The 21242-nt window shown below is 40.7% G+C and overlaps 1 protein-coding gene across 2 annotated transcripts in view; it reads right to left on the reverse strand.

The window, feature by feature from the left end:
* The window catches only part of Gabrb3 (gamma-aminobutyric acid type A receptor subunit beta3), a 243481-nt gene that overhangs the window by 12469 nt on the left and 209770 nt on the right, over positions 1 to 21242 (reverse strand). For both annotated transcript variants that reach the window (XM_052712800.1, XM_052712799.1), the window contains exons 7-8: positions 4414 to 4566; positions 816 to 1060 (exon numbers count right to left, since the gene is read on the reverse strand). In XM_052712800.1, the coding sequence (XP_052568760.1) occupies positions 816 to 1060; positions 4414 to 4566 (398 nt within the window). The remainder of the gene's footprint in view (positions 1 to 815; positions 1061 to 4413; positions 4567 to 21242) is intronic.

The raw sequence follows: 21242 nt of genomic DNA on the forward strand, positions 1-21242 counted from the left end.
AGGCAGCATTAGGGATCCATGCTGACACAGGGGCACAAGAGAAAAGGAAGCCTCCAAGGTCTTGAAAAAGAAGTAGGTTTAGAAAGATGAACTAAACAGCACAACCAAAAGAAAGGGAAGAAGGAGTACGTCTAGTATTTAACCTGGTAAAAATACATTCCTGAGGATTTGAGGAGATGTAAAGGTATATATTTAAAAAACTGAAACTATAACATTTCATTAAAATCTCATTATAATAATATAATACTTTTATGAGTCAATGTATCCAATGCCTAGTCCCTTTGTGACAGGTAGGTGAGCACTCCTGAGCAGGGCTTTGGTTCTCTGATGGAGTTGGAAGCTGTGCTATGCAGAGACCAGAGCCAGCAGCTCTGCAGACTTCCTGAGCCTAAGCTGCCTGGGGCCTTCATGCTTAATGCTCTCCTCATGTGACTGCCACCAGCAAAAAGGATGGACCAGTGAGCTGACTGCCTATCACACTGCCCACCATCGGGGCAAGCTGGATGAGTGGACTGGTAATCTTACAACTAAGGGAATATTGAGCTTTTTTAAAAAATGACTTTTTTCCATGTCAGGCAAGAGCCGTACACTCCAGAGTATAGGTTATTCCTGATTCTGTTCTTTTTAAAGGGAGGTAGGAAGAGAAGTTGGGCCTCTCCAACACCTGCTCCAATGTTAGTTTGTTAGGAGCCCTGGGGGCTTGCCCTAAGAACGTTTCACAGCATGGTGGGCAAGGCCACCTGCCCAGCTCCCCAGAGATGACCTGGGAGTTTAGGTACTGCAGGGCTGGAGTACCCAGGCCATGGAGAGCCTACCCGGTTGCTTTCACTCTTGGAGCGGTCATTCTTGGCTTTGGCTGTCTTCTCTGCAAGCTTCTTCTGCCTTTGGGGACCTCTTCCAAAGAAAATGTAGTTGACAAAGGCATACTCCAGAAGGGCCAGGAATACAAAGACGAAGCAGCCCATCAGGTACATATCGATGGCTTTGACGTAGGGGATTTTGGGCAGAGTCTCCCGAAGGTGAGTGTTGATGGTTGTCATGGTGAGCACGGTGGTGATCCCTAAGAAACAAGCACAATATGAATACTTTATCCCAGATTCTAGTCTCCATCCCACTGCAATGCATTCTAAGACACTGGACTTAATGTCACTGGAACAAGCTATGCGTCTTGTGGCAACACATCACACTTGGGAGCAGTAAGCCTGCACAGGCCTCACCCAGCACTCCTCAAACACAGTGAAGGGCATCTGGAGAGAGTGGAAGGCAAGATGTCTGGGCCATCTGGAAGAATGTTCTCCCTTGAGTTTTTAGAACAAATGCAGGTAGTCCCAGAAAGTAACGTAAGAGCTGAGTGCCTGGCTACAATACACCAGGAAGCTGACTGTGGCTGGTGACTGCAGGGACCTGGCCACTAGGGAAGCTGAGAGCGGCTGCCTCTCCCATTCCATGGCTTTCTGGAAGCAGAAGCTGGGGAGTTGTTATTGATTGAGGGAAACCCAATTCTAAGCTCAAAGAAGGAGGACCGACAGAGCCAAATCCAGAGGGCAGACACACTCTGGAAACATTTCCCTCCACAGTAGGAAAGAGTGCCCACAAGCTGGGTGGGAAGCTTAGCTTGGAGGGAAGTGTGAGAATTCTAGTCCTGTCTGGAGTCTCATTTTCTGACACCAAGAAGTTCCTCTGTAAGCATTCTGCTGAGTTCTTTCGAAGTTCTGCATAGAGGATTTGTGTCTGCATACCGCAGTTGGTTGCAGTCCCTAAGACCAAAGAAGCAGCTGATTTTGTAACCTCCCTTCCCACAGCAGGGGACATACATCTTCCTATACAGAGGTTACAAATTAAGTGAGCCAAGGCCAGAGTGATCAGAGGACATGCTGAGTAGAGACATGACTAGGTCTTGTTGAGCACAGGGAAGCTGTGCTTGGGTGGGTAACTAACCTCCAAGTACTACAGCAAGAATAAGCTTGGAGCCGGGCGGTGGTGGCGCACGCCTTTAATCCCAGCACTCGGGAGGCAGAGCCAGGCGGATCTCTGTGAGTTCGAGGCCAGCCTGGACTACCAAGTGAGTTCCAGGAAAGGCGCAAAGCTACACAGAGAAACCCTGTCTCGAAAAAACCAAAAAAAAAAGAATAAGCTTGGAACCTGCCTTGGAACCAACCTGTTATGTGGCAAAAGGAAGATGCCTGAAGGCCCATCCTTTTCCATTAATGCAACCAACACCCCTGGGTGTGGGCTAAACACTTGCCCTCTATTCTCATGTAAGGATCTAGTCCCCTAAGAAGGCCTCAAAGGGAAGAGACTGGCAGTGACTTTTTTCATTTCATTCTCACTAACACACACACACACACACACACACACACACACACACACACACACACGCATGCACACACGCATATATGCACGCATATCAATAGTAAAGTTTCTGGGGTAGAGCCAGGACTCTAAGGGAGGGTTTATGTTTATTGTCTTGGTTTGCAGCCCTCTGGATGCCCATCTGCTCACAGAAGCACATTTGTTTACCCTGTGTTTCCCGGAGCTGGTCTGGGGCTGTAGATCTCAGCCTTCCATAAGGGAAAAGCAGTAGAGAAGCAAGGTAAGGCTTCTTCAGCACCCTCCCCTGACCCTGACCCTAGGAGACTGTTAACAGCACAGAACAGAGGAGCCAAGAAACTATTTTTATGCATAATTGCAAACCACAGTTGCTTGTGAAATGTTTGGAAATCTCAGATGTCAGAATATTTTAAGACTTCCTTTAACATTACATTCATGTGCACCTGGGGACTTTTAAAAATTTGAATGTGGCAATGGGATAATTACAGTTTACAAATAAATGTGGAAACACCATGCAAAAGCTACAAGATTAGACATCCTCACCATTCTTCAAAAAATTTGCCATGTTCACCACTACTGTTTTTCCCACTCCCAAGAGGCAATCACCAGCATCTATTTGCTTAGGAATGATGAAAGCATGTCCCCCTCGGTGGCCTACCACGGGGTGAATGGCATTATAGGGCTGTGCATATGAGTGGAAAAGATGACATAACAATTCAAGAAGTCAAATGGTAGGGCAAGGTATTATAACTGTCTTTTGAAAACTAACAGGATTCCCCAAAAACTACATAATCCCCTCTGAGGATGGTGCCACCAATGCTAGGTTCTTACCTGGACATCTCCCATTGGCTCTAGGATCAGAGCTTTCTGTAGCCCTCTGGGAGTCAGGTGCACTAGACTTCTGCAAATACCCATTCTGTCACACACCTCGTACCTGCCTCTTAAGCCTGCAAGGCATCCAGTGACATTAAAAACCTGCAGACAACCTCTGCTGGTTGCACAAAACTAAGATTTAAAAAAACCTTACCCTTTAGGAATACATAACCATTTGAATCTAGAATTCTTAGCCCTTGGATATTGGATTCTTTCCAGAGTGCTATTTTATAAACAGGACAACTTCGAGAACTCTGGTATGGAAAAAGTCGACCCCAGAAGACACTTGTGCAAGTTACATAGCTGTAGATCCAGCACAAGCATCCACAGATGCACGTTGTCGTGGAAAATAAAATGGCAGAAGCTAGCAAACAGCAGAAGAAGGTGAGAGGGAGAAGTGGAGACCCGGGCTATGCCTTTGTGTTAGGCACATTACCAGCAAATGTGTTGCTAGTTCTTTCCCTGCAGTTTTTGAAAGCTCCTTTGTTAGTTCCATCTTCAGAAACTATATTGAACCCAGAGAAAGACTGGTCTAGGCATAGCTCATCACCTCTTCCACTGATGTATTTATGGGATGACTTTGTCCATAAAGTTTCATAATATTAGCTGAGCAGAGAATAGTTTTCCTGAAAATATAAGCTTTCCTTTAATAAGCAAATCCTAAAAATAGTGGCAGAACCTAGAAGATATATTACATATCAATTAATAATCCCATTATTAAATAGCCAATGGGCAGCAAACTTCACTGAGGTTCTTGGGAATTACTCATAATTAGTTGCTTGTTTCAATGCTCATTACATTGTGTAATTTCAATTTTGTGCTACAATATTTGATGATTTTTTCCCATGACTTGAAAGAGAAGAAAGTTCAAATTAATCAAATCTTTCTGTCTGTAGAACCATTTTTACCAGGAAATATTAATCCTTACTTTAAAATCAAGTGTCAAAAATAGTTGTATGATGCAGATAGTCTGAAAACATATTTTCCCTTTCATGGGCATGCAAATTCACATTTGAGTCTTATAATTAAATTAACACATCAAGGGACTCATGCATGAAATTACTGTTTCAAGATAAAATGTGTCTATGTGGGTGAAGCTGGTGTCACGATGTGCAGAAATTGTAGTTGCACTCTGGCCTTTAAATTCCCTTAATACTGTAATGATGTGGTCACTTTACATTTTAGATAGGACTTCACATTAGCACATACCAAGGGCAACTCGAGCAGCAGATGCATCATAATTGATCCAGAAGGAAACCCAGGAGAGGATTGTGATCAGTATTGAGGGCATATACGTCTGAAGAATGAAGTAACCGATGTTTCTCTTCAACCGAAAACTCAAGGAGAGTCGAGGATAGGCACCTATAGTAAACACACAAGGGCACAGTGAAGAGCCATGGCAGTCTGTTTCCCCTTTCAAAGGTCACCAGCATGCACCTGCAAACCCCAGGAACTGGAATACCACCCACTACCATGCAGCTTGGAATGATGTCTATAGAGGACTGGAGCAAGGAGTGTATGTCAGGTGGCAAGATAATGAACAATGAGGGCATTGTTCACAGGCCAAATGCTCAACTGAGAGTTGTTTCTGGGGAGGTTTTAGGAGTGGAGTATATGGAATAACAACAAATGTGCTGTTTCACTTTTTTATCCTTTGAAGAGAAAGTAACTTTGGTACAAGAATTCACTAGGCAAAATGACTGTTATAAGTCATGCTGTCTGCCCATGCAGAGGACTGGAGCTACAAGAGAAAGGATAGTTTAGTAACACATAGAGCTGGAGGGGTGGGAAGCAAATGCAGTCCCAGAGAGAGCTGTGGTGCACACTAGGGTGCCCTGCTGGCCACAGCAATAGCAGGAAGAGAACCTTAGAGAAGCACTTTTTACATGCAAATTCCAGTGATCATCCCGGGATTTATATCCTGGGCTCTAATCACTACTGCCACCAGGGATGCAAAAGCAGAGCATTATGATGTCACATTCATATGGTATTTGTTCATATGTAGTTTTTTGTAGTTTTTCTCAGAATAAGGCAAGTGTAACCTGTGCTTTCTCCTTCATTTCAATACATCTCCAACTGCAACTGTTACAATTGTCTCATCACCCAATCTTTGGGATAGGAATGAGGCTGGTAAAAGTGAAAGCCCAAAGGGACTTTTTAACCACTTTCTACTTCTTGATTCCTCCCCCAATCTGTTGAGGGACAGGGGTCTGTCTTCCCAAGGTGGTCTAACCAGAGCTTCTTAGACTTTCCCACATTACCTTTTCTTATCTGAGAAATGTTTGCATGCTTTCAAGTATACAGGTGTATAGTCAATGTTGACTTATCATAAATCATAAGAAGTTCAGTTTAAAAGAAAACTCTGATGTGTGTAATTTTGCTATATATTGAAGGAAAAAGCATGTTTGCATGCCAGTGAGATGAACACACTTGCTTTTCTTACATAAGGGACTGAATTATGGCTGAATATTGATGCTGCAAGGTGAAGAGCATCTTGGATGGTTTCAGAGTTAAGCAATGTCTTATCCTCAGTGCTCCAAATGGCACTTCACATAAATAGGTACAAATCAGAAGCGTGTTTAAGGCCATCTCAGAAAGTTAGGAATTCTGTCCTAAACTCAAACCCAAACTCAATGATTTTTTTTTATGAAACTCAAACAGCCATTTTAAAACCCAAACATTCAAACACAATATAATACAAAGATATATTAGCTTGACATATACATCTGAGGAATAATGCTATGACAATATGAAAATTTTTTGTTTTGCATAATTAAATCATTATGTTTCTAAACACTAGAAACTTAGTATGTGCAATCAAAACACTGACGTTCCTAGCATGCACATTCCTGAATCTGAGCCCAAGTGTTTTAGGCAACATTCGGTTGGCATTGTGTGGCATGACAGCATACACAGTGCAAAGTCATGTGTGTGTACAGAACCAAGGCTGCAGTGAAGCTGTGGAATGCAACACATCTGAACACTGCAAAAAACAAACAAACAACAACAACACAGATTCATTACACCTTCTTTGACCTTGAGTTAATCTTGGTCATTGAATATTTAAGAATCTTTTACTGTTGAAAACCTCATTTTCAAAGGCTGTGGCTTACTTCAGGTGACCTTGACTTTCCTATACTTTTGCTTCAAGACTGGAAGGTTTCCCCTTGCTGCACCCTGTACATGCGTTTTCCACACTTTGCTCCATGCTCCTGTATGTTTGTCCCTGTATGCATGTCTTCTGCAGCAGGATCAATCACTCCTTGGTCTATTATTTTATGTGAGGACGTCTTGTTTTAGCCCCTGACTGCCTATTTTACTGTTACCCACACTTCCAGCCTGAATTATATAAAAAGAAAAATAGACCATTTACTAGGCTCAGCGTTTTAAGATTCACTGCATGGAACTTCCTCCGTTGTTTCTAGTGTGTCTGTGTAGTTTGCTTTGAAAGGCCTGATCAAATGCACATATCACATTGTCAACATAACATCAACACTGTCATAAATGACACAAAATATGTGTAAACACAATTCAAATGCTTCCCAATTTTCCACCAAATACATATACATGAAAACTGGTTTATAAATAGAAGTTCCCGAATGTTGCGGAGTTAGGTGATTTCCACTTCTGAAGAAGCTATAAACAGTATTCTTAAGAACGACTTCGTGCAGAGCTCTTGTGTTAGACTGATTCTTTAGCACTAGCTGGCTAGCAGGTAGGACACTTTTTGACAGTTACTAGCTTACTTTGTAGGAGGGGCCCAGCGTGCACTGTCCCCATCAGCACTTTTCCCAGTTCCTACCTCCCCCTGCAAACATGACCCTGCTGGGTGCTTCTTAACTTTTTAACAACTCCCTTAAGGTAAAACCTGCCATTTCAATCACTTTCTAGGTAAGAGATCTGCCACTGAGCTACATTCCCAACCTTAATTTCTTTGGTTGAAGATTTCTCATATCTTTATTTGTTCTCTGTATTTATCTTACTGTCTCATAATTGTCTTCCCATTTCAGTGTTTCTTGTTTCACCTTTTTATTTTAGACCTGACCGTATAAATCCTCACTTGGAGTGTAGGTAAGCTATTTCCCAGTTACATGCTTTGAAACTTCTAAGGGGTCTGAATGGGGACTTAAGAGACATTTGCCTTTTTGTGCATAATGATACCTATACACTTATTTTTCTCTTGTGACTGCTGTGGGTTGGAAGCAGGGGCTCAGGTCTTCTGGGAAGCACCCCATGCTGAGTTCTAGCTCCAGTCCTGTCTCTAAAAAGGTTTTTTTTTTTTTTTTTTACATGAAGTCAGTGTCTCTGTAGGTTACTAAGGCTGGCTTTGAACTTGTGATCCTCCTTCAGCCTCCCCAGAAGCTAGGATTACAAGAATGTGCCACCACACTAGATTCTTTATGATTGCTAAGCCTTGTTTCAGCCTCAGTTTATAACATATTCACCTACTAACCTACTCTGAGGGTTGGCAATTATTTCAGAGTTTAGCATGAGGTGAAATTCTATATTAAATTTTTGCCCCACTTTTCAAATACCACCAGTGGATTGAAACATCTACAAAACAGAGTCAGCACAGAGGCACAGTCCACTCCCTGTCATGGGGAACTATTTCCATGCCATGCCACTGAAGATTCCCATGAAGGCCTGTAATCTGCAGGCCCAGACTCTCCATTGCACTGACATCAGTACAATTAGCACTATCTTATACTCAAAACTCTCCTGTGTGGCTAAATGGATTAAAATGCTTGGGAATGAAGGTTTCTTCATGTTCTCACAACTAACCTGCTTTAATTTTTACCATGCCTCTGCATCAGCATGCTAGTGTTCAGTCAAGAGTATTTTCAGTGCCTCAGTATTTGCCCGTTACTTCCTGACTGCAGATTCAAATCCACTGTCTTTAGAAAATGCCTTCCCTTAGCCATAGTGGAAGGTCTTGACACAATTCCATTTGCATGAATCCTTACTGTGTGTTCTCTCCAAATGGCAGTGGTCACCTTCTTGAATTGTTGTCTTTCTTGTTAAAATAGAATTACTGACATTCAAAGAAATTAGATCATTGTCCGCAGCTGTACATTCTCCAAGGTGCTTGTGAAGAATGCAATGGCAATGCTGAATGAAAGCCTGCCTCACAAACCACATACCCAGTGCATCCATACACCAATGTGTGAGAATAGCAGCATTTAGCTCATTCTCCAGACTCTGCAATTGAGTTTAACATACAAAGCATTCAATGTCTTCACTGAATCTTAGTTTGAAATCATATGGCAGCGTTAAGATCTTAGTGAAGTAATTTCAGCACTGAGTCTTGGTTTGTGATTTGATGTAAGCATTAGACCATGAAAGTTATAATCTGTTTTTCTTGTTTCTCCACTGTGGATGAAACGATCTTTGTTTCAATCACTATAGGTTATGTTACACCACAAGAACAAGGGCTCCCAAATTGCAGTGGTTTGCACAATGAACTTTTTTACCGAGCTACATAGTCGCTCAGTTCTTTCTGTCCCCAAACTGTGGGATGTTGTAACTGAGGTGCCACATATACTTACCACCTGTTCCACTGGCCATGCCTCATTGCCAACCTTTATGTCATCAGAATGAGAATGTTTAATCCCCTTCCAGGAAAGAGTAACAAATATTTTTAAAATGCAAATAAATTTATCAGATTTCTCAAATTTCCATTTCCCCAGTCAAATTTTTAATATTTTCTAGAGTATAACTTGAGAAAAACTATTCCAATATAAGCTGAAACCAATACAAGGGAAGTGAAGAACCACTGAAATTGGCTCTTGGGCAGGACTGGAGACATAGACAGAAAGACAGAACCAAATTCTACAAGATCATCAGAAAATCCAGTTTCAAAAATACATGAATTTCTGGAAATTTGCCATGACGAAGAGTTTAGAATTAAGAAAATGTGTTGTTTTTTTCTAATATATCTGTCTAGCAAAAGCATTGTTTTGAAAAAGTGAAACATGATTTTAGCATTTAGCCCATGCCCTACACCCTACTCTGAGATATAAGAAGTAAGCAGAGCGAAGTCGAAGCATGAAGAAAGAACCGTCTCCAAGAACACCTGACCCACAGCAGGAGACTCCCACAGAGGTAGCCTGGGCAAGTCCAAGCTACCCAGAGCAACACTGAGGAACATGGTACATTAGGCAGGCACCAACATAGGATTGAGTGATTTGGGTTTCCCACATAATGATATCAAATACCCATAGATGAAAAAATTCATTTGGATGAGGGGAAGAAATGATTATAAGGCAAAGAGTCCCCATGAAGAAAGAGAGGCCAGGAAAAAGATTCCTGAATGTCAGTAAACTTAAGAAACATCAGAGATGAGAGCTATTCTTTTAAGTAAGGCTTTCTGCCAATTCATACGCATCTTACAGAGTGTGCAAGTCTTCATGTAGCTCTGACAGACCATGTGCTGCTGTTGGCAAGGCTGAACATCACAACACATGCTATGGGAAGTGTGTGTGTGTGTGTGTGTGTGAAATTTCCTATAGAATCATAGCCAATGGCTAATAAAATTGAAAAGCAGTGAGTACCCTTCAAGAGAGCAATAGAAGCTCCAAAATGACAACAGAAATGCAGGGCCCTGGTCTGGTGCCTGTGTGCCAATGCAGATATAGGCAGGTCCCCAGTAGATGCTGAGTCAACAGGCAGAAGTACAGTCCCTGAACAGCATACTGTTCCAACTCATGGCTTGCTTGGCAAAAGTATCCAGCAAAGATGCTGATCTCAACCCTTTCTCCCTAGACACATTGAGAGCTATGCCAAAACCAGGCTCTGGACCTCCAATCATCCTAAATTTACTTCACTCTCTAGGCATCAATATTTTTGAAGCTCTCATTAAAAATGTGCACATAGACTGTCAAGCTAGCTCTGTAGACTGATAACAGCCTTACCAATGTATTTGTAAGGTAACACGATGATATTTCTAGAGCTGAGGCAGAGTGGATCTATATACATGTGCCTTTTCCTTTTCCAGGCAGCTTCTGAAGGACTCTCATCACTGTCTTCTTGATGAAGCACCAGTGCTTTTCTTGGGCCCTTTGTCATGTTATCTTATTCACTTACAATTTACCTTTTACTTGGCAGGGTGGACCCAAATTAAAAATAGTGCACTTTGGGTACACTGTACATGCCTGCAATCCCAGCACTCAGCAGGAAGTTCAAGGCCAACCTAAGCTACACAGCGATAACTTAGGGGTCATGTGATTAATTTTTTTCTCTTATTACTAGTCACTTCAATATGTGCTGAAAAAAAATCTAGGAAAGGAAACATGGGAAATGGAAGAGAAGGAAAAGGAAAACAGAATTCAGGCTGAAAATACACCTTAAGCAGACTGAGTGCCCTTTTAGCCTTCCACAGTAAAAGTGTGCTTTTGACTCATGTAATGCTGCCACAGAGAACAGGTGCTCAAATATGCATTTTCATGGTCAATCTGGATTATTCCTGTTTGTGAGGCTTCCAATCTTACAGCTCCTCTATTTTTTTGTGTATAAAATCAGAACAATAATACAACTAGCAATAGAAGAAAAATGTGTTAAATTACAATTCATTAAAATGAAAAACCATTATGTTGAAAATGATTATAATCAAGAAAGTTAAAAGATAAGCCAAAGGATAGAAATAAATATTTCCAAGGCCCATATCTGATAAAAAAAAATCTTGTATCTAGAGCATATAAAGAATACTTACTCCTCCTCAAAAATATGCCAGATGAATAACCAAATTAAGAGATTGGGAAAGGCTTAAGATAGGTATTTCTCTGAGAAAATAGACTCAGGGACACTTGTCAGGTGAAGAGCTTCTCAGCTAGATTTCTCACTAGAAAAATCCAAGTCAAATGCACAATAAGACACCACTTCATCTTAGTCAACAGTCTGAAAGTTTCTCAAAAGGTTAGAACATCACATGAGCTAGTAATTTCACTTCTAAATACACAGATTCACTCCCTTGGAGAATGAAAAACACGTCTATGCATTATCAAATTAAAATTGCAGTGCAGGACATGGGATACCGTCTTACAACTTATGGTCAGGGAGGCCCCAGAGGTCTTCAACAAAACATGTTGCCTTTGTTACCCACCATAACTACATGGTGAGGACAGTGAAATCTTTGGTTACAGGACACAGAGAAATCAATTTCAAGCCCATTGCAAAATGTCTTTCCTGATGGCTGGTGTTCATAGTGTCAGAAGGAGTGGGGCTGGTTGAAAAACAATACTCATGACCTCACCTGCACAGGACCCTGCATGTTATAATACCAGCCTGCCAGGAAAGGACCACCCATTGGTGTAACAGCAGCACAACTATTATTGGGTAAATAACTCCCTTCTGATTTCATTATGTTTCTACCCATAGACTTGGTCTATTCTCAGCCTTGGTCAGAGAAACGTCTTTTAACAATGGGCAGTAATCAATACAGAGATGCATTACTGGTCTAAGTGTTGAAATAAGAGACTGAGGGTTCAGCCCTAAATGGGACACCTGTATTAATCCCACCACCAACAAAACTCAGGGATCATCAAAGAAGAGGAGGGAGAAAGAAATGTAAGAGCTGGATGGCAGGAGGAGTGCTGGGAAGTGATGTGTTTTGGACCTGCCATGCACGGCTATCATATTAATAAACTCATAGATGCTGTGGTCCTACAAAAGACCTCCACAAGATCATGGCAGCTGAAATCCCAGGATAGATGATGTGGGTCATCTCTGAGTTACATAGCTTACTAAGGAACTATTAATAGGTTATAGCAGCTGAATAGTCATTCTTTTTGAGGATGTGGCCACTGGTAAGTTTCCCAAGCTCCAGTGGGTGACTTTGTGCCTGTATATATACTGGCAGCACAAATTGGACTGAGTGGGGAATAAAAAATAAAAAAGACATTCAGTTAGGAGAGGGACATGTTGGAGGAAGTATGGGGGGTCCTAAAGGGGGAAAGAGGCCAATGTCAACATATTTCATTTTATGTATTAAGAAATATTAAAAAAGGAAAATTACTTAAAAATAAATAAAATTCTCAGATTGCAGAAAACAAATACAAACAAATAAAGAGAAAAAATGTCCACAGCAAAAGATGTACACAAATATTCACAGCAAACACATTCCTAATAGCCACCAAGTGGAAACAAGCCAAATGTTCATTAATTGCTGAAAGGGTAAAAAGGGCCAAGTCCACTCATACAATAGAAGATCATTCAGCAATAAAAAGTAATCAAGAAATGACACATAGCACACCATGAGTGAACCCCAAAAAAACTTTAAAATGACACATGTGAAAGCAGCCACTTACAAGGGACTCGATCGTGAGACTCTTTACCGGTAGCGCATGGAATAGGCACACACAGAGAAATGGGAAGTGGGTTAGTGACTGGGCTTACAGAAGGAAGAGTGGGAAAAATAACTGCTAAAAGCTACATGGCTCCCTTCAGCGGCAGTAAAAAAAAAAAAGTTGGTTGTGTTTAAGGTTGCAGAGGCCTACAAATACATCAAACATCACTGAATTGTAGACTTTAAACTGGTGAATTATGTAATACATGAATATCTCAGTAAATCAATCAGAAGAAGAAAATCTACTATATGTTTACTACTAGGAATTACATGGCCTAATATCAAGTAACAGGTGTATTATATTGACAATAAATATACATTTTTCTCTCTCTCCTTTTCTTTATTTTTTTAAATCAAAGCATTCTCACCATTGAGAATATTTAAACGTGTTTGTTAGTGTCTTAAAGCTAACTTCAAAAGATGCAGGCAGATAAATAATTTTATAAGGATGTAGGTTAAAGAATTTTTGAAACCTCCTGGCTTCTATGGTGGGACAGAGGTCAGAAGCTCTAAAAGGCAAGTGATTTCATGGCAGCACAGTCAAACTCAAGCTGTTTTTTGGCACAGACTGGATGCTTGTTCTCAGCCTGCTGTTTAGAACTCGGGAACTGGGTGTAGGGCCCTGCTTAGAAATTCAGGTGAAGGGTCTGCAAGGATTCCTAAAATAAAGAAAATGCGGAAGGGAGGAAGGAAGGGTGATTTCTCACTGAGTTCAAGGTGAGATTAAACAAAAAAGAAGACACAGATGGTAACCCCATCATTACTGCTTCGATTCTCTATACCTACAATGTCTTTACAAATAAAGGAGTAATGGCAAAAACTTGTCAATAAAAATTAAGTAAAAGCTAAAGTTTTGGGGTCCCTGAACAGACTCTTAGAAGAAGCTTAAGTGCATGTATTAACAGCAGGGCACACAGTCTCCAAGGGAAGCTCAGTTTACCATAATCTCTAGTAAAGAAACAAGAAGCTATTTTTTGAAAACTGACTTTTAAGGAATTCCTCTCTGAACAGTTTCAAATTGGCTGTTGCAGCCTTTGTCCATCAGTTTCACCATTGGCTATCCCAGCCTTTGCCCATATTTCAAAATCTTTTGAAATAAAGTCAGAATACACTTATCCAATTGTGTTCCAGAAAAATAAGGAAGAGAAATCAAGTAGAATCATTAAATATCTATTCTCCATGAATCTTGTAAAAATTTTAACCTTTCAATGCAAAGAACGTACACACACACACACACACACACACACACACACACACACACACACAAAGGCAAAAACTCGGAGTAAATTTCAGATTTGGCAAAAACTGGACATTACACATTTTGGTAGTCTGCAGGACAGACATTCAGAACCAGTATGAAAGACAAAGTCCTGATTTGGTGATCCATAGCCTAGAGTTCTAAGTAGCTGCTTCTCTACTGTGAGCTAAGCACACTTATTAACATCTCCTTAATTCAGTATTTCCTTAATCCCTGTTCTGTAACTTGTCTATGATTCGCATGCTCTGCACACATTTTCATTAGTGTTACACACAATGACTTTGAATTTCAAAATCTTTTCTTAAAAAGGCACACTGTGCTGGACGAAGCTTCCTCTAACTGTTACCAGAAAAAAACAGATGCATCTGATCCATATTTTCTGTAATGTGATATAATAAATGTCCCTTCAATTTTTTTTACTCTTAGATTAACAGCCAAACAAAAGTATCAGCAGACACTGAAATTATTCTAAAAACTGAAGGAGATGAGTATTAAAAGCACTGTTTTGTTACTGTAAACAGATAACTTACAATACAGTTTGGCATGTGTCTATAAGGGATAGGTTTCTGGGTGTTAACAAACACCAAAATACACGGATTCCCAAGTTTCGTCTGTAAAGTTGAGCCATATTTTCATAGAACCTACCAATATACTTCTATACTCTTTAACGTTGGTTCCAATAGCTAATGCTATGTAAATTGTCTGTCTGTCTAATTTTTTGAGACAAGACCTTCATTCATAGTCTAGACTGGCTTTAAACTTGTGATCCTTCTGCTTCTGTTCTCCCAAATGTGGGCATTGTAGCATCTACTGCCACATCAACCAATTTTAAGTAAAAAATTAATCATCTGATAGTGAGATTATAAATAAATGAAAAGCAAGAATAACCAAACCAAGAGCAAACAATAAATAAGCACCAAGAGTGGGAAGGATGTTGCCAACTTAAATAATGCAATGAGTACTGTTACTTTCAAAGATGAATAAATAAAATAATACACAGACCAGAAATCAGAGCAGACCCATATGCATACACAATTTCTAAGCAAGATGTTGCAATACATACATCCCATAACACATTATGTCTGTCATTTATTTTAAAAAGATAGACAATTCACGGGAAAAGATCTTCACCAACCCCACATCTGACAAAGGGCTTATCTATAAAATATATAAAGAATTCAAGAATCTAGACATCAAAAAACCCAAATAATCCAATTTTAAAAAATGAGGTACAGACCTAAATAGAGAATTCTCAACAGAAGAATCTCAAATGACCAAGAAACACTTAAAGAAATGTTCATCATCCTTAGGGAAATGCAAATGCAAACAACTCTGAGATACTATCTTATACCTGTCAGAATGGCTAAGATAAAAAACATTGGTAACAGCTTATGTTGGAGAGGATGTGGAACAAGGGGAACACTCCTCCACTGTTGGTGGGAGTGTAAACTTATATAGCCACTTTGGAAATCAGTATGGTGGTTTCTCAGAAAATTGGGAATCAATCTACCTCAGGACCCAGCTATATCACTCTTGGGCATATAACCAAGGGATGCTCAATCATACCACGAGGACAGTTTCTCAACTATGTTCATAGCAGCATTATTCGTTATAGCCAGAAGCTGGAAACAACCTAGACATCCCTCAACCAAAGAATATATGAAGAAAATGTGACATATATACACAATGGAGTTATTACTCAGCAGTAAAAACAGTGATGTTAGGAAATTGAAGACAAATGGACAGAACTAGAAAAAAAATAACAGAGTGAGGTAAGCCAGACCCATAAAGAAAAGCATTATATGCACTCACTCATAAGTAGATATTAACTGTAAAGGATAACCCTGCTACAATCCACAGACCTAGAGAGGCTAGGTAACAAGGAGGGCCCAAGGCAGGGACACATGATCTCCCTGGAAAGGGGAAATAGAGAATATTTCCTTGGTGGACTGTGGGCAGGTGGGGATGAGACCTCGAGGTATTGGGTTGGAGTGTGGGTGGAAGGGGACAGTGATGAAAAAGATGACTTGAGAGGGGGGGTTTATGGGGTCGGGGTCAGGTAGAAGCCTGGTGCAATTGAAACTCCCATGAGTCTACAAGCATGGCCCTAGCTAAGACTTCTGGTGGCAGTGGATACATAGCCTAAACTGGCCATCCCCTGTGATTGGATTAGTGACTACCCAGGTTGTCACTGGAGAGCCTTCATCCAGTGACTAATGGAGGAAGATTCAGAAAAACATGGCCAAACACTGGGCTGAACTCAGTGAGTCCTCCTGAGGAGAGGGAGATGGAATTGTGAGAGCCAGGGAGGTCAGGCACATTGCAAGAAAACCCACAGAAATGGCTAGTCTGGCTCATGGGAACTCACAGGGTCTGAACCAACAACCAGGGAGCCTGCATGGGACTGACCTAGGTTTTCTGCATATATGAGACAGTTGTGTAGCTTGGACTATTTGTGGGACCCCTGGCAATGGGTGAAGAGCTGTCCCTGGTGCTTTGGCTGGCTCTTGGGAACCTATTCCTTATGCTGATTTGCCTTGCCCAGTCTGAATACAGGGTGAGGTGCTTGGTCTTATGGCAGCTTGATAAGCCATGTTTTGCTGATGCCCAGGGGAGGCCTGCCCCTTTCTGAGCCAAGGGTAGACTGAGATGGGCAGAGGGAAAGTGGAAGGAGGGAGTGAAAAGAGAGGAAGGAGGGTAAATATTTATATATTTGGTAAAATATATAAATAAAAAAAAGACAGACAATTCACACGAAATCCTTGCATAGGCAGCTCATCAAAGATGCTCACCAAGTAGACACCAGAAAATGCATTAAATCCATTAGCAGCTAGATAAATAGAAAACACAAGACCTAACTTACAACTAGTAGGTGATATCTATGTCAAGTGTGTGAGGCAGGGACCTCAGACTGGCTCTGTGTGTGTGTGTGTGTGTGTGTACACCATGGTATGATGTCAATCAAGGACATTCAGTTGGGCTAGTGTGCACCTTGATGGAATATGATGCAAGGACCCTCAGGTTGACTAGTGTGTGTGTGTACCTTGGTATGGCCATTTCAGAAAGCAGTTTGCTATTTCAAGTTAAGTTTGAGCATTCCCAATTCTTATTTTAGGCATGTACTTAACGTTCATCTGCACATATATTTGTAGCTTGAGTTTTCCTGCCTGGCCCACAGTCATCCCCACCTGCCCACAGTCCACCAAGGAGATATTCTCTATTTCCCCTTTCCAGGGAGATCATGTGTCCCTGCCTTGGGCCCTCCTTGTTACCTAGCCTCTCTAGGTCTGTGGATTGTAGCAGGGTTATCCTTTACAGTTAATATCTACTTATGAGTGAGTGCATATAATGTTTTTCTTTATGGGTCTGGCTTACCTCACTCTGTTATTTTTTTTCTAGTCCCACAGCCGCTCAGACCCGACCAAGTAAACACAGAGACTTATATTGGTTACAAACTGTATGGCCGTGGCAGGCTTCTTGCTAACTGTTCTTACAGCTTAAATTAATCCATTTCTATAAATCTATACCTTGCCACATGGCTCGTGGCTTACCGGCATCTTCACATGCTGTTTCTCATCATGGTGGCTGGCAGTGTCTCTCTGACTCAGCCTTCCACTTCCCAGCTTTATTCTCCTCCTTGTCCTGCCTATACTTCCTGCCTAGCCAATGGTCAATCAGTGTTTTATTTATTGACCAATCAGAGCAACACATTTGCCATACAGAACATCCCACAGCATATATTTATAGTTATTCAAGCAACATTACTCCTACCTGTGCACAAGAAGTGGAGTATTTCTATAGATTATGATTTATTTACAGAATAGCATAGTAAAAATTATGAGTGAAGTATAATGTGAAGATGAATCAAATCTCCAATGTGAGGCTGAGGAGGAGAACTGTTGCTAAATAGTCCAGACTCTATTACACCCTTAAACAAGGCTCAGAAACAGGTGATGGTGGCTACAGAGTCATAAGACAGTGGCTGTTTTCAAGGATAGAGGATTTCTATTCAAAGGAGGATGGGGGGGCAGTTAGTTCAGGATTCACTTCTTGCAGAGTTGCTTAGACCCACACCTGTATTCAAAACCTATTTCTGTGTATGTGTTCAAACAGAAACATTATGAATATTAAAATTGCATGCATCTCTTTATGGAAGTTTCAATATCAAATCTTTCCTCATGGTGTTGTCTTAGCCACTCAACTTGGGCCCCTTTGAATATCTACCAACTAAAGGTTGACAGTCCACTAAAAATTCTCATCCCGCCATGCACCTTTTCTTTTCTTTCCTTTTCCCTATCATTGGGAATGGAACCCAGGGAGCCTGTGTAACCAAACAACTGCTCTACCCTTGGCTGTACTCTTTCTACATTATTGCTACTTTTTTTTGATGAACTGGGACCAATTTGGTTTGACATTTGAAAAATTATATATTCATTAAATGTTGTTGGTACATCCAAAATATTTCAGTAATGCTTAAGCTTTACTATATTTAACTAAATAGAAACTAGGTAAAATAATGGAAATGGTTCTTTTATTGCTACTTCTGCAGTGATCCATGTTCTTATCTGAGTTTACCATGAAGTTATAATATTTGTCTTATTAAATGCTTTTCTGAGGGGAGTGCTCAGATTTATTTGTTAAGTGAGAGTGTTTAAAAGTTAAATTCAGGAAATGAAGTGCTTACAATACTCTCAAAATTTGTTTAGAAGCTCCAATACCAGTTCAGGTCTTGACCAAAAGAATCACAAAACTCTAGACATGGTTGGATTGTACTTATTTCCTGGAATTTCATCATAAAAGTTCCCGAGGCTCACGAAGGTAGACTGATGTCTACTGGCCACATTAGTATGCTCATTTTTTTTCAGTAGCTGCTGGAGGCAGTCTGAAGCCTAGCTAAGGACCAGATGCAGATGTGAGATAATCCACTCCTCTCTCACCTTGTTTCTCACTGTCCTTATGGGTCTAGTTCTCCTTCCCATATTTTTGTACTTTCTTAGAAAGAACACCAAGGTTTCCAGAGCTGAATTCACATTGCTGCTTGTAAGTGCTGAGGAATCATCCAAGCTCATAAGCACTTTCATAAAAACTAGAATTCAGAATGAGGAAGGAGCACAGCTAACAGACTAGGATTTCCTTAAGAATCAGTTGCTTTAACCAAGTGCTTAATGAGCATAATCTACTTTCTCTGTTCTTCTTCCTGGTGGACTTTGCAGGGAGAACCCATGTTTGAAGTTTGGTTAAATTGTTGAAATCCCAAGTACATGGTTAAAAACAAACACATTTACTTAAAAGAGTTTTCTACAACATCTGATAAAGTGTAGATTAACACTTGGCAGATGACAAGAAATAATACCAGACAGATGTGACTCATAGCTTTCCAAAAAAAAAAAAAAGAAAGAAAGAAAGAAAGAAAGAGGAGGAGAAGCTCAAGGAGGATGAGCAGAGGCATTGGCAGGAGGACTGCTCACTGCAGAGTGTGAATGGACTGCATTAGCATAGGACATAAAAAGGAAAATATCAAATGGAGGCTAGAATCTGAGCAGAAGCATGGAGGGCAGTAAAGTATGAATGGCTGAGGCAAGAGAATTAAATTCAGTAACTAAGAAAAAAGTTTAGAGTGCTAAACTGAAGAACTCATCATGAGTCAGAGATTGAGGCCAGGGAAAGAGTTTCAGAGTTAGTCAAGGCTTAAGGAATCTGGCAGCCTCTGGCTAACACAGCAGCTGAGCAGAGGAAGGCTCAGTGGTAGGTTGTTGATTTCTTTCTTTTTTTTACATGACTTCTAAGTGTAGTATTAAGGCATTCCAGGGCCCTGGGTTAGGATGTGGGGGCCTCCAACCCCAGTATCAGTTCCTAAAAGCCTGCATAGTAGCCCAGGCTCATCTAGAACACGTGGCCTTTGGTACAAGATGAACTACAAAGGAGTCGAATACAGATGGCACAAATGGTCCAGTAAATATTGATTCTCTCAACTTCATGCTTTGTACAACTCTTTTTGTAAGATGAAAGATCTGTTTTTGTAAGAACTCACATAACATAAACACTTGGGAACCACTTAAAGTTCAGAAAACTACTGATGGGCAAGTGTCATAGGTACATTGTAGTGGGTAGCTGTTCCAGCTTTGACCTGGAAGTACTACCCCCATTGAGGCTTCTGGTAACTGTGACACCTACGAGGCAGGTCCAAAAGAGGAACCCTTAAGACCCGAGATCCAGATGTGCTGGCTCTCTTGGTTCCTGGATCCTGGATGCTGGAGGTAGACCAAGCAGAGTTCTCCAGAGAACACCACTGGACTGCACTACACCTTTCCCGGACCCTGTAACCTATCCCTTCACTTGTAAGTTACCCTACAAAATAAACCTCCCTTTTAACTACGTGGGGTTGTCTTAATACTTCCACCAACAGTACATGGTGGTTGGTATGCATGAAGAGCCTTGAGCATCGCTGTAGCTATGCTCTGGCACTCCTACATCAGTTTGCCTATGTCAACACCCCTTCAATTTTCTAATTTATTTGTTCATTTACTTTGCAGTGCTAGCAGTTGAACATGAGGCCCTTGAACATACTTGATGCTATACTACCAATCAATATCACCGGCTTCCAATTTTCTTCTACTTTATCATAAGCTAATCCATTTCTAAAGTATGGGCTCCCAGGGACATTACTGGCATAAAATTGACACAAAAATGTTACTGTGGTGGGTTGTTAGCACCGTGAAGCCTGACTTTCTTTTCTAAATGTATCAAAACACCTTTCAGAACACTGGGATCCCTGCTTGGAACTAAAGTGTTTTGTTTGCTTGTTTGTTTGTTTGTTGTTGTGGCACTAATGAATTCAGTTGTCCTTCCATAACTCTAGAGCACAGCTACCTCATTACAAGCAGTGCACTCCTCAGGACCCATTCAGGGACAGGGAGGCTTTATGAGGATATTTTTCTTTGACACACTGTATTTCAGTCCTTGAGTATAGCATGTCTCTGAGTTTTGTGTTACCTCTTCTATGTAAAATATTTATTTAATTATCTCTTCTGCAGAAATGACTCATTTTACTATATACTGCCAACCAGTGTATACTCTCAATTCAACAGCTATGCATGACTCAAGCTACTTCTCAAGTGAACAGAGACATTGCTCTTTCCTAATCCTTGTTAGACAGTTTGTTTCTAGGTGATAAAGTCCTTTTGAACCACATTACTAATTGGAATTGCATTAATTCATAATTTTTTCTAGTGGACATGGAAAAATTAAGGATTGTGTTTGGCTTTTAAAATATCTTTAAGATGATGGAGGCTATGCTATTTCTTCGTGAGTGTCTCAGTTGGTAAAATTTAAAAGGACAAGCTATTTAGGAGTGAAAGGTTTTAGAACTGATATCAAGGCCTATGCAGTACTCAATGAATGCAGAATTCAAATCAGTCTGGAAGGAAGATAGTACTGCAT

The sequence above is a fragment of the Peromyscus californicus genome, unplaced genomic scaffold (genome assembly GCF_007827085.1).
Source record: "Peromyscus californicus insignis strain IS unplaced genomic scaffold, ASM782708v3 Scaffold_4__1_contigs__length_199733344, whole genome shotgun sequence".
NCBI classification, from domain to species: Eukaryota; Metazoa; Chordata; class Mammalia; order Rodentia; family Cricetidae; genus Peromyscus; species Peromyscus californicus.